General features: G+C 40.7%; 1 protein-coding gene across 1 annotated transcript in view; it reads left to right on the forward strand.

Moving 5' to 3' along the window:
• dagla (diacylglycerol lipase, alpha) overlaps nucleotides 1-13243 on the forward strand; it is a 179587-nt gene extending 166344 nt beyond the window's left edge. Inside the window, exon 20 of the mRNA XM_060838471.1 lies at nucleotides 12283-13243. Coding sequence (XP_060694454.1) covers nucleotides 12283-13243 — 961 coding nt within the window. The remainder of the gene's footprint in view (nucleotides 1-12282) is intronic.
• The last annotated feature ends 1163 nt before the right edge of the window (nucleotides 13244-14406 follow it).

Consider the following 14406-nt stretch of genomic DNA (forward strand, 5'->3'; position numbering starts at 1 on the left):
CTCTCTCTCTCGACCTCTCTCTCTCGCCCTCTCTCTCTCGACCTCTCTCTCTCGACCTCTCTCTCTCTCTCGACCTCTCTCTCTCTCGACCTCTCTCTCTCGACCTCTCGCTCTCGACCTCTCTCTCTCTCTCGACCTCTCTCTCGACCTCTCTCTCTCTCGACCTCTCTCTCTCGACCTCTCCCTCTCGCCCTCTCCCTCTCGACCTCTCTCTCTCTCGCCCTCTCTCTCTCGACCTCTCTCTCTCTCGACCTCTCTCTCTCTCGACCTCTCGCTCTCGCTCTCGACCTCTCGCTCTCGCTCTCGACCTCTCTCTCTCGACCTCTCTCTCTCTCTCGACCTCTCTCTCTCGACCTCTCGCTCTCTCTCTCGACCTCTCTCTCGACCTCTCTCTCTCTCGACCTCTCTCTCTCGACCTCTCCCTCTCGCCCTCTCCCTCTCGACCTCTCTCTCTCTCTCGACCTCTCTCTCTCTCGACCTCTCTCTCTCGACCTCTCGCTCTCGCCCTCTCGCTCTCGACCTCTCTCTCTCTCTCGACCTCTCTCTTGACCTCTCTCTCTCTCGACCTCTCTCTCTCGACCTCTCTCTCTCGACCTCTCCCTCTCGACCTCTCCCTCTCGCCCTCTCCCTCTCGCCCTCTCTCTCTCGACCTCTCTCTCTCTCGACCTCTCGCTCTCGCTCTCGACCTCTCTCTCTCTCGACCTCTCTCTCTCGACCTCTCTCTCTCGACCTCTCTCTCTCGACCTCTCGCCCTCTCTCTCGCCCTCTCTCTCGACCTCCCGCTCTCGACCTCCCTCTCTCGACCTCCCGCTCTCGACCTCTCGCTCTCGACCTCTCGCCCTCTCGCTCTCGACCTCTCGCCCTCTCTCTCGACCTCTCTCTCTCGACCTCTCGCTCTCGACCTCTCTCTCTCTCTCGACCTCTCTCTCGACCTCTCTCTCGACCTCTCTCTCTCTCGACCTCTCTCTCTCGACCTCTCCCTCTCGCCCTCTCCCTCTCGACCTCTCTCTCTCTCGCCCTCTCTCTCTCGACCTCTCTCTCTCTCGACCTCTCGCTCTCGCTCTCGACCTCTCGCTCTCGCTCTCGACCTCTCTCTCTCGACCTCTCTCTCTCTCTCGACCTCTCTCTCTCGACCTCTCGCTCTCTCTCTCGACCTCTCTCTCGACCTCTCTCTCTCTCGACCTCTCTCTCTCGACCTCTCTCTCTCGCCCTCTCCCTCTCGCCCTCTCCCTCTCGACCTCTCTCTCTCTCTCGACCTCTCTCTCTCTCGACCTCTCTCTCTCGACCTCTCGCTCTCGCCCTCTCGCTCTCGACCTCTCTCTCTCTCTCGACCTCTCTCTTGACCTCTCTCTCTCTCGACCTCTCTCTCTCGACCTCTCTCTCTCGACCTCTCCCTCTCGCCCTCTCCCTCTCGCCCTCTCTCTCTCGACCTCTCTCTCTCTCGACCTCTCGCTCTCGCTCTCGACCTCTCTCTCTCTCGACCTCTCTCTCTCGACCTCTCTCTCTCGACCTCTCTCTCTCGACCTCTCGCCCTCTCTCTCGCCCTCTCTCTCGACCTCCCGCTCTCGACCTCCCTCTCTCGACCTCCCGCTCTCGACCTCTCGCTCTCGACCTCTCGCCCTCTCGCTCTCGACCTCTCGCCCTCTCTCTCGACCTCTCTCTGTCGCCCTCTCTCTGTCGCCCTCTCTCTCTCGACCTCCCGCTCTCGACCTCCCTCTCTCGACCTCTCGCTCTCGCCCTCTCGCCCTCGCCCTCTCGCTCTCGCCCTCTCGCTCTCGACCTCCCTCTCTCGACCTCCCTCTCTCGACCTCGCCCTCTCTCTCGCCCTCTCTCTCCCGACCCCTCTCTCCCGACCTCTCTCTCTCGACCTCGCCCTCTCGCCCTCTCTCTCCCGACCTCGCTCTCCCGACCTCGCCCTCTCGCTCTCTCTCTCTCTCTCGCCCTCTCTCTCAATCTTTCCACCTCCTGTCCATTTAGAAGGTAACATCTTTTTACATCTAAAATTGCTTCTTACATTTGCCTATATTGAAATCCATTTGTCACAGTAGTATTAATCTCTTAATATTCACACTGTTTACAGTGTCTCCTTTATTGTGCCATTGACTAACTTGACTTAATATTTCACTCTTTCTTCCACTGTGTAATTTTTTACTCTGACGTGAAGGTTCCCAATGTTGGACTTGAGAGTTGGGTTGGGTGGGTGAGTGGGAAGTCAGAATTCATATGACACCAGATTATAGTCCAATAGATTTATTTAAAATCACAAGCTTTCGGAGCATAGCCCCTTTGTCAGATGAAGTGAGTAAATTTTTACTAAATAGAATCAATCGTTGAGACTCCAATACTTGTCACAAACATTATCTCTGCTCACTTGTTTCAATGGATCCTAGTTTCTGAACGGAGCAAATCTGTTGCAATTTCTGTATTGAATCCTGTGTATTTATTTTGTTTTTATTGCCTTCAATCTGTACATTCTCTCTAACTTGTTAGGAGGAATGGATTGCGACTTTGATATATCTGTGTTTAGATGTGATGTCTAATTTGCTTTTTCATTTGTCTTTCATAAACCAAATAATTAAAATCACAATCACAGTTTGGCCTTCAACATAATAAAGTACAGAATTGTTAAAGAACTGTTTACTTCTAATGCACCTCAGATACTGGAGAGGGCACTTCAATCTGAATGCAACGTCTACAGCAGTATAATTAAATGCCATTCTAATGAAATAGTCATCTTAACTTAATATTCTGTATGATAGACAATACCTTAGGTTATGTTTAACATCAGTGCAATTCAGTTTTAACTTGGAGGTTGAGATACAAAACATTGCTGGCTTGCTTGCACTTTAGGTCAAGAAATTGGATAATGCACATTTCAAGACATACAAGCACGAGTATGTTGTTACATGTATCAGTCGCAATAAACTGTCCATTATCTAAACTTGTTTAATTGCTATGTCATCTGTTTAAAAAAAAGCTCAATTTGTAACCATGTAGTTAATTTTCTTTCACACACTTTCAATCCCAGCAATATTGTTACTACTGCTGATAGTACTTGAGGAAGTTAATACATAAATTATTAACAGCAATATGGTGAAAATAAATCTTTTTTTATGTTAGTGGTGTCTGTTTATTATTCATGTTAATATAAAATCTCTGTTGTCTCAATGTCATCAAAGTGATGTATTCAACACCTGTACACTTTGCGCAAACATGTTTGTTCTGGAACTGTCAGCTGATCTAGTGCATCTGGCCAATGTATTCTCCAGTTAGGAGAACTGACCCCTTTGCTGCTGACTTCCTTGAAATTAGGTACTCTCCTATTCCAATCAAATTACTACCTGCTGACAACAATTTGCATGATTTCTTTTGTTCACAGGATATGAGCATTGTGGGAAATACCTGCATTTATTGTCCATTCCTAACTGCTTTTGAGAAGATAGTTGTGAGTTGCCTGCTTTGAGCAATTGCTATATTTGTGGTGAAATTGCTTCAACAGTGCTGTTTCAAAGAGTGTTTCAGGAATTTGATCCAGTAACAAAGAAGGAATTATGATAAACATTTCTAAATCAAAGCAGTGCATAAAATGGATGAAGAATTCACATCCATCTGCCATCTTTATTCTTTGAGATAGTAGTGGTGGTGAGTTGGTGTTGAGTCTTTTTGTTGGCAGAAAATGAAATGTTTGTGTAAATAAACATTTTTTTGATTGCCAAGATGTGGTGAGTGATATCCTGCAGAATGCTCAACTTTTAACAATTACATCAATGACTCAGTTGAGGGGAGTGAAGATATGGCCAATAAATTTGCAGATGACACAAAGTTTTGAAAATATATTGTGCAGATGACATGAGTTGCAGATTGATAAAGATAGATTGAGCAAAGATCTGACATTTGATGGGGGTAACTGTGAAGTAGTTTAGTTTGGCAGGAAGAACAACAAAGCAAAGTGTTATTCAACTGGAGAATGATGCAGAATTCCAAGGTGTAAAGGGATCTAGGCATTCTGTTGCATGGGTCACAAAAATACAGAAGTACAGAAAATAATAATGAAGGGTAGCATTCCATTAGCCTTTTTTTTGGTAAGAAGAATTAGCATAAATATAGGAATGTTTTGCTTCACTTATTGAGGGCATTGGTGAAATCACCTCTCAAATACTGTGTAATAATGGTCAAGCTTGGTTATGTTATATGTATCCCATCTTCTAAAGTTAACACTTTTAATTTTAAAGTTAAAACTAGAAGTTATACTCTAAAGCACATGAACCATGATGTACGTATTCACAACAGCAGTCAGCAAAACTTTGGATGACAAAATGTAGTTGGTTGTAAATCAAGTCCTTGAATTCAAGGGAATTTGAGTCATGAGGTTTTCTTTAGCATAGGTATGCCTCCATATAGAAGTCAACATTCCTTGTTGATTTCAATGAGTTGAATTATACAGCACCTTCTATGCAATAACATGTCTCAAAGTACTTCACTGGAGTGTTATTCATAATTTGACATTAGGCTGCATTAAGCAATATTAGGGAAGGTAACCAAAAGGTTGATCAAAGAAGGAGGCAAGTTAGGAGGAAAGATTTAGGTGGGGAATTCTGGGTCTTGGATACCCATAATGAAAAAAAGTTAGATCACTTGTGATCCTCAAGCTCATTCAGAGAACTATTGGCAAAACCTGAAAAATAGGTTACCAATCTGAATGTTAATGAATTTGCAGACCTAATCTAATGAGGCAATCTATTGCCATCTACCATGAAGGAATTCAACTCCAATTTTATTTCATTTTCTTTTTAAAGAACAGCAGATGTTATAAAGCATATCTTTAAGTTTATTTTTGTTTGTACAGTTCATCATTTAATAAAATCGAAGCATGACAAGACATTTTAGACATGTGCATGTACAGAACTACTATGTGGGAACTTCTGGACTCTGGGTAATCACATGCAGGACTGTCAACTGGAGCAGCTTGAGCTCCAGATATCAGAGCTTGCATGGTAGCTGATGTCACTGTGATGCATTTGTGATGTTGAGAGCTATTTGAATAAGTATAATTCAAGGTTTTACCAGCAGACAGGGAATGCATGACCACCAGGCAGTAAATAGAGGCAAATAGAGCAAGAGTGTTTCTCTCAGACCAAATTCACCAGCAATAGAATAAGCTCAGTTGTACACTAGGGAAGGAGGATGTTTGCAAACACGATAGAGATGGAGGATTAAGTAGCTAGAGAAACAAATAGGCTTACCTGTGGCTGTAAATGTGAACCCAGGATGGTCTATTGCTGCTTTGATAAGAGGGCCAAAGATGCCATTGGCTGCAAAGCAACCTCAGAGGGAAGTATGAAGAGCATGTAGTCATTGTCCATATCAATACCAATGACAGGAGTTCAAGATCCTGCATGCAAACTTTAGGAAGTGAGGAAAGAAGCTGATTGCTCATAATGGCGTTTGTGAGTGACAACAGAAAGAGAAGAATAAAACAGGTAGAGCTGAAAAGATAGTGGAGCAGGGAAAGCTTAAAGTTCCTCGATGTAATGACACCTAAGCTCTTTCCCCTTGCATATTTTTAGTGTATAGACAATACATTTGCTATATTTGAATCTACAGCTGCATGTAAGAATTTCTTTACATATCTGAATGTGCTGCATTCTCTGCCCAAATATCTTCGCTTTTTTCCACGTCCTCGTGAGGAATTAGCCACAGTGTTCTTTATTACTGTCTAACACAAACTTACCTTCATTGGTTGGTAGTCAAATTATTGTTCCTATAGTTTGGCCTTATTGGTAATCTCATAACTGGGGCCTGAACCATTTGTTCACCCTATAAACATGATGCTAAAGTTGGGTACATCAAAACTACCTTGTGGGATCATAGCTACCTTGATATATTATTTATTGCTGTGTACTGTCCAGATTCATGAAAAACCCAAGGTGGTTATTCCTGGTCCTTAGAAATACCTAGTCTTCCTTTGATTAACCTGGCAGAGCAACAAAAGAAGCTAGCTGGTGGCTAATGTTACTATTCAGTTACAAAATGAATGTTGCTGCCATCAAGCCAAAAATGCATTCTGCCTGTAATACAAGGAGGATTGTAGTATATGAGTTTTAATGCTGGTGTTATGCCATCCCAAAGTGGATCATGTCAAACTGCATATTGTTTTTGGTTGTTTGAGAGCAGTGTAGTGAATTTCATGTGCTGCAACCTCTGTGTTAATACAGCATCGAGTTCTTTGCAGAGAGAAAGATCACATACACTGTTGCTTCTATTCTCACTCAACAAAATAAGTGACAGCCATTCATTGGTCAGAGCATTCCCCGAGAAATCAAAGTAAACTTGCCTATTTCAAATTTTAAAACAAAGTCTGGCAGTTAATTGTCAATTATGTCAGTTGATGTGTTCATTCGGTCAATGCTTCTACCAATCAGAGTCCATTTTGCCAACCAATCAGTACTTATCTCTCGTGCAGTATAAATATTGGTTTCGTCTTACATTTCCATATTTGAGAATTGTCCCCATGAGTCCAAGATGAAAACCTTCAATAAAATGTATTTTTTTCAGCCATACAACAGTAGCAAATAAAAAGTACAGCTGTATATCAAAGTAAGAGGAAAGGCATTAAGATTAGTTAAAAGCAAATAAGCAAACAACAAATTGATGAAGCACCAATTATAGAAACTGGCTGAAAAAAAGGCAGAAATGAATATGAAATATTTCTGGATACAACGTATTCAGGAAAGAAATGATGGGTCCAAATATGAATAAGGAGAATGTTATCTTGCTGGAGAGAGACTGGGCAGAATCTTTTTGGTTACAGCCAAGCAACAATAGACGTACTATTACACACTGAGTATATTATATAGAATATCAGCTTATGAAAAAAATAGAGTAACAAATATGCAAAGAAATTATAGAAGAGTTCTACTCTTCTTTTACGGTTAGAATAATTATAGTGTAAGGGAAAAAGAGGGGCAGAGTTTCTGAAGAAAGTTCACGAGAATTTTCTGAAATCCTTCAACTGCACAGGTAATTAGTAAGACCACACCAGGAGTATTCCATACAAATTTTGTTCCTTTCTTGAAGAGTGATATAGTTGCAATGGAGGTAGTTCAGAGGAGGTTCACAAAATTGATTTCAAAGATGACGGGTTTGTCTAATGAAGAGTTTAGACAATTTAGGCGTACACACTCTGGAGTTTAGAGGGATAAGAAGAGATCTAATAGAGGTAAATAAGAAACTAAAGAGGATTGACAAAACAGACAGAATGGATGTTTCCTTTTAGTGTAATCTCGAATGAGAGCTCATAATATGATGATAAAGGGTAGCAGATTTAAAATAGATGAGAAATTATTTCTGTCAAAGGGTTGTGAATCTTGGTTGATGCTGTGACACTGATTAATTTAAGAAAGAAAAAGAGTTTTAATTAGTCATGAGTTAAAGTGTTATGGAGGATAGACACAGATTCAGCAATGGTTGCTTTAAACTGCAGAGCAGGTTTGAGCAACTGAATTGCCTACTCTTGCTCCTAATTCTTATGTTTTTCTGATCCAAAAGTCTTCAATGGACATGTACATAGAATGTAAAAGAAAGGTTGACACTGCTTTGAGGTCAGAAAGGGAGTTTAAGCATGGTGACAGAGGACATTGCTAAGGTATAAATGAGTTTTTTGCATCTGTCTTACAAGGAATAAGATGCTGCCAAAGTCATAGCAAAAGAACAATGTTTCCAAGGATACTTAGCAAATAATGATGGAATTTGCAAATACATTCATCATTTTTTCCAATCTTATCTTTTTTTAGATACAGTGATGTCACCAGAAGAGTAGAGAATTGCATCTGTTACATTCTTATTCAATACAGAATGTAAGGATAAGTCAGTAACCACAGGCCAATTGATGTAACTTCAGTAGTGGGAAAACCTTTAGAAATGATAATCTGGGACAAAATTAACAGTCATTTGGACAAATATGAATTAATAAAGAAAGGCCAGGAGACATTTGTTAAAGGTAAATTGTGTTTAACTGAGTTGAGTTTTTTGATGAGGTAACAGAGAGTTGATGAAATTAATTCAGTTTATGTGACACACATGTACCTGGATTTCAGAAGACGTAAAGTGTCTTCCTCAATCCCAGGGTAAGTAGAATTAAGGTGATTAGTAAAAAGAGTAAGGACTCATGAAAATAATTTTTTTTTATCACCCAGAGACTGGGTATTTTGGAATTGACTGCGCAGTTTGATGGTTGAAGTGGAAGCCCTCAACTCATCTAAAAGGAAGCTGGATCTGCCCCTGAAACTCTGCATTGGAGTAGGTGCCTAGATTTTCATCAACAAGGATATGATGGGTTCCATGGTCTTATTCTGTGCTGTACCTTTTCTGTGTTTCTATGCCTCTAACCAGATGAAGAGTGAATTGGCTCCCCTCTTTTTAAATTGGCTGCAATGAAGATTTTTAATTATTTTCATCACTACTTATTAAGCAATCTCTCAAACAATCAAATACTGAAACAATGATTTAAACTTTATTGCATGTAGCAACCAAAATAAAACCCCTCAAGGAAGCAAGTTAAGCCTCACAACTCAACTTGGCTATAACCAGATCAATGGTGGAATTTAGCTACGATACCAACCACCAATATCTGTCTCCAGAAGTGTCTGGGATTCGATCCTTGTGCATTGTTTTTCTTCGAAGCTTTGCTGAAGGAGAGGTGTTGGATTTTATACAGTTTCTTCAGCCTTCAGATCTATGTGATATTATTGATGAATCTTTTACATTTTTTTCATCCAAAATCTTGATTACTCCTCTGGAATCCTTCAGTCTGCAGCTTGTTCCCTTGTTAGAAGTAACTTCTCTGATCCACGTTACGTTCAGTGTTAGCTATCTGTTTGAAGACACAGCTTTCCTCTGTTTAAATCCTTAATTCTTCTGCAAGAAAATCAGTTATCCTTGTGGCATAAAACAGTGAGTTACCATATAGATGTCAAAATAGTTTTGTTCACGTTGCTTCGACGACTCCTTCTACCAGACGTGGATAATTGCTTTCAATCCCTGTATAAGTTTGTCTTTGTCCCTTAATAGTTAATTCCAGACAGTTATTGCCGATTCTTTCATGTGTAGCAGTTTAACTGTTGATTCTTCCAATCCACGAACAGTTCTTAAAGTTCTGAAATTGACAATATCACACACACTTCTCTGGTTCAAACCTAAGGAGCCAGTTGCAAGATTTTCTTCAGGGAAAGAAAGGAACTTCATTCAAGTCATAGAGTCAAAGAGATGTACAGTGTGGAAACAGACCTTTGGTCCAATTCGTCCATGCTGACCAGATATCCCAACCTAATTTAGTCCCACTTGTCAGCACCCGGCCCATATCCCTCCAAACCCTTCCTATTCATATACCCATCCAGATGCCTTTTAAATGCTGCAAATATGCTAGCCTCCCCACTTCCATACTCATTCCATACACATACCACCCTCTGTGTGAAGAAGTTGCCCCTTAGGTTCTTTTTATATCTTTCCCCTCTCACCCTAAACCTATACCCTCTAGTTCTGGATTCCCCTGCCCCAGGGAAACGACTTTATCTATTTATCCTATCCATGCCCCTCATGATTTTATAAACCTCTATAAGATCACCCCTTAGCCTCCAAAGCTCCAGGGAAAACAGCCCTAGCTTATTCAACCTCTCCCTATACCTCAAATCCTCCAACCCCGGCAACATCATTGTAAATCTTTTCTGAACCCTTTCAAGTTTCACAACATCCTTCTGATAGAAAGGAGACCAGAATTGCATGCAATATTCTAACAGTGGCCTAACCAATGTACTGTGAAGCTACAACATGACCTCCCAACCCCTATATTCAATCCTCTGACCAATAAAGGAAAGTATACCAGATGACTTCACTATCCTACCTACATGCGACTCTACTTTCAAGGAGCTATGAACCATAGCTTTTTAATTGGTAACTTGTAAAAATATATCTTGGTGTTCTTGGTAAACGGATGTTTCTCTTATTTTCAAGGGCATTGTCTTGTGAGAGGCTGAGAGAGACAGGCAAAGTGAAAAAAAATCCTTGCAGTTTCACTGTTATTAATCCCATCATTCTTTCTTCACTTTGCCTGAAAGATTTTATTTGCTCGCAGTACCGTTCCTTTGTGCATTCCTAGGTCTGGCTTCTTTGTTGTGTTTCCAAGCTTGGTGACCTTCAAGTGGTCTTCATCTGCGTATGGACAAAATGTTACATATTGGTTGGTATTAGGACCCCTGTTCTTAATTAATGACCTAGACACATGTTCAGGTGATACAAAAGTTTTCAGAAGGTGCATAACCACAAAGTATGAGACAACTGTGAGGACAATAGAGTGGGATTTCAAGAGGATTTGGCCAGTCTGGTAGAACGGGCTGATGCATGCAGGTGAAGTTAACATAAAAAAGTGTGAATGCATTTTGATAGAACAAAAAGGAGCAGTTTAAGATGAAAGGTTCAGTTCTAGAATGGGAGCAGGAGCAGAGAAACCTTGGGGTATATGTATCTGACTAGCTTGAGAAAATGGGATCCTGGACCTTTTAAGTAGCTATCATGAACATCGATTAAACACCAGATCAGCCTGAACTGGAGTGTTGTGTCTAATTCTGAGTACTGTAATTTAGGAAGGATATATTGGCATCAAAGATTACAAGAATGATTTCTGAGATGAGGATCTTTAGATTGACTGTAGAAGCTGGAGCTGTTTTCCTTAGAGAAGAGGAGGTTGAGAGCAGAACTGGTAGAGGCATTCAAAATTATGAAGGGCTTGGAGACAATAAATAGCAAGAAACTGTTCATTTTGGCAGAAAGGTAGAGAATTATCATATACCATTTTAAAGAAACTGGCTATAGAACCAAAAGTTACATGAGGAATAATATTTTGGTGTAGTGAGTGGTTAAGAACTGGAATGCACCTTCTTGAGAGAGACAGTTTCAATTTTAGCTATTTAAAACAAATTAAATGTTTATCAGCAAAGAGAAAAGTTGCAAGTCTATAAGGAAAATCTCGGAAGTGATGCACTTGGAGTTACTCTAGCAGAGAACTGGAAAGTATTATGAACCACCAGGAAGATAGGGATTCCAAGAGGATGTAGACAGTCTGATTGAATGGGCAAGTACATTTAATGTCGGAAATATATTATGTTAACGTTCAAAACTGTGGACACAGGCAGGATGACTTCCTTTGTGCTTATAGCGTATTCTATGATTTGAAGTAGCTGAAACTCTATTAAATTGCTAGCCCAGAAACAATTATCATTATCATTTTAGTTTTTCTACTAATATTCATTCATATATTCATGTCATGGCAGCAGTGTCCAAAGCAGATTGATTCTGTTGTGCGATGAAGCTCATATTGTTATTTATGTAAGGCATGTGTTCAATAGATTGCTCTAATCAAAATAGACAAGTGCTTGGAGAAAACATGGGATGTCAGAATTGTATTTTTGCCATTAAATTTGGGAAATATAATAATATTCTTCAAAAATGTTTAAACCTGAAGAAAAGTATTATTGTTGAAACATTAACAATTATTACAGTCAAGCTGTAAAATACAAACTAATATTCAATCTTCTGAAGTTCTTACATTAATCATCACTGATGGGACTAAAAATGTGCATCATTATATTTAAGTATTTCTTATCTATCCCCACTCTGGTGCTGTCAGGGCAACGGACCTCCCACTCCCACAACCCGCCATCTAGCCCCACCACCCCACCATGCTCTGCTGCCCCCTCCCCAACACTCAATCCCTTGCTCCAGCTTTGCTTCCACTGCTGGTGGATTTACCTTGTCTGCTTAGCCAGGCACTATTCTTTGGTTCTTTGCTTTTCAATTTGACTGTGATCGTATGCTTAAAGTCTGATGATTTCCTGCTCGGTTACTTAAAGAAAAAATATTCTTGTAATTGTGAATTACCAATCAGGTTCTGATGCACTGGTTGAAGGAGGTATGCATTTTGAACTTTGTTTCCAGGACCTATCTGTGATCGGGTTCAAGCTGTTGTCAGAAGCATAAAATTCAAATGCCTTAAAATAATGTTGTCACTATTGGACAGTATTAATCTAAAAGTATTGTAAGCTTTCTGAAATTTTTGTTTGCCTCCTAAATGTAACTTCAATGTATCTTCAATGTACCTTACTGAGTTAAATATAATTCAACAGACTTTTAGTTAAACAATATTTAACATAGTAAGCACTTGAATGCCAAATTTATTTTTACGTGTTTTTATTCAGTGTGTGTTGTATAACAATATTTATTGTCTTTCAGGAGTAACTCAAAATCTGAACTGAGTTTTGAAGATCTTTATCAGACAAAACAGAAGCCGTGCCAAAAGGACTCTGTGGAGTTGCTTCTAATGAACACCAAGGAGAGGCTGGTGACTGAAATAGAGGAGCGCAGGGCTCCTCTTGCCACCATGGAAAGTCTGTCTGACAATGAGTCTATCTATAGTTTTGATTCCCGCCGCTCCTCTGGATTTCGCAGCATAAGAGGTTCTCCGAGCCTGCATGTTGTCATGGAAAAAGATGAATCACATTGTTTCTACATTGATCCAGCAATTCCAGAGGAGAATCCTTCCCTGAGCTCCCGGACTGAGTTACTGGCTGCAGACAGTTTATCTAAGCATTCTCAGGAGGTGCACACACTTGAACCGTTACATAACAGCTGTTATTCTCTGCCTAGTCCCCTGCAAGTGGACCTTGGTGAGCAGGAGAACAAACAGGCTGCAGAGATGGAAACAGATAGCTTTTCAGATAAGTTGCCAATAGAAGAAGACAGTAAAGAATGGACAGAGAGTCTGCGAGATGTGCCAAGTCCACAAGTGCTTGAATTTGCTGAGTTTATAGACAGCCTTTTCAATCTGGATGGAAAAAGCAGCTCCTTCCAAGATATTTATCGTTTGGTACTTGATGATAGTTTAGAAGAATATAATGAAATTCCCAAGTCAGTAAGTGAACATGAGATCCTGATGCGAGCACAGTTTGAACCCAACTTAGTGCCAAAACCACCCCGTTTGTTTGTCGGATCAGCAGATGCTGGGACCTCATCTGGGATTTCTGTATCTCCATCCTTTCCATTCAGTTCATCGGGTGAACTGATGGACATTACTCCAACCTGCATTAGCAGCCCAGAATGCCTGACTATGGATACAAAGTTGAGAACTTCAACTCCAGCAGATCATCAACCCAATTCTAATAAATCTGCAGAAGTTATCATCTCAGCTCTTTAGAATCTCTGTTAAGTACGTTACAAAGCATATTAGCATGCTGACTTTGAAGTGACTTTTGCTTTAAAAAGCAGAACTGTGAAACTCAAAAGATGGGTGCAAACCACTTGAGCCCATAATGGCATAATAATAGAACAAGCCCACAATAAGACCTGATGGAAGAGGATCCTCCTAGCAGCAATTGCATTAAAGCCTGGATCAATAAAGGAAATGCAATTAATGTTATTGAAATCAGGCAGACTTGTGTTAATCTCTTGATTTATATGTGGGTTTTGAACAAGATGACTAGCAATTGGTTAACGATTGATAAGAGGGGACAGTATTACATTCCCTAAAGAGTATTGTTATATTTTTGAGATTGTTGGGATTTTTATTTGTAATGTAGTTTCAAAGCATCCAGATTTGAATATGGGTTTCATCCATTGCATAGTTTGCAACATCAACTTGACCATTTTTTGATATGTAGCATTAGTACAGATCTCATCAGTAGTAGGCATCAAGGAATTACAGCAAAGGATCACTCAAAGACATTTCAACTCTATCTTCACCATCATGTTTCTAGTTTTGTTGGTGGTAAATAGAAAACTAAATGCCATAAGTCTGAAATATAAACAGAAATGAAAACTGGTCAGTCAAAATTTGAAAGAGAAAAGTCAAGTTCATTTTGCAGCTGTCACCGTCTCGGAGATTGGCATTCCAGCAAATTAATGTGGCAGACCCCTATGCCCATTTCCCAAGATGGTCCTGCACTCCAGTAATTTTGGTGAAAGCATTTTCCTGAAATAGTGGCAACCAACCTGCCAGAAAGTGGAGCAAGAGGCAGTTTACAAGTCGATTGAGAACTCATTACAGAGATGTTTGAGATTTTGAAGATGAAACATGGGAAACAGCATTGCCATGGAGATGAGGTAGTGCACAGTGGGAAGCCAGTCAGAGAAACAAGAATCAGCCTTTATACTAATTGGTGAACAGAATGGTAAGGAGCTGATGTGTTGGAACACAATAGTCACTGCATTGAGCAGAGCTTGCTGAATGTTTCAGGGCGAGATGCTGAGGCAATAGTGGGGACGTCAATTAGGAATGCAGTCTGTGGAACTGATGGGAGGTGAGCATAGGTCTGAGGCTCATTTACTGTGAGGTGGCAACGAGTGTTGATGAGGAGACAC

Source organism: Hemiscyllium ocellatum, chromosome 18 (assembly GCF_020745735.1).
Source record: "Hemiscyllium ocellatum isolate sHemOce1 chromosome 18, sHemOce1.pat.X.cur, whole genome shotgun sequence".
In the NCBI taxonomy this organism is placed as follows: Eukaryota; Metazoa; Chordata; class Chondrichthyes; order Orectolobiformes; family Hemiscylliidae; genus Hemiscyllium; species Hemiscyllium ocellatum.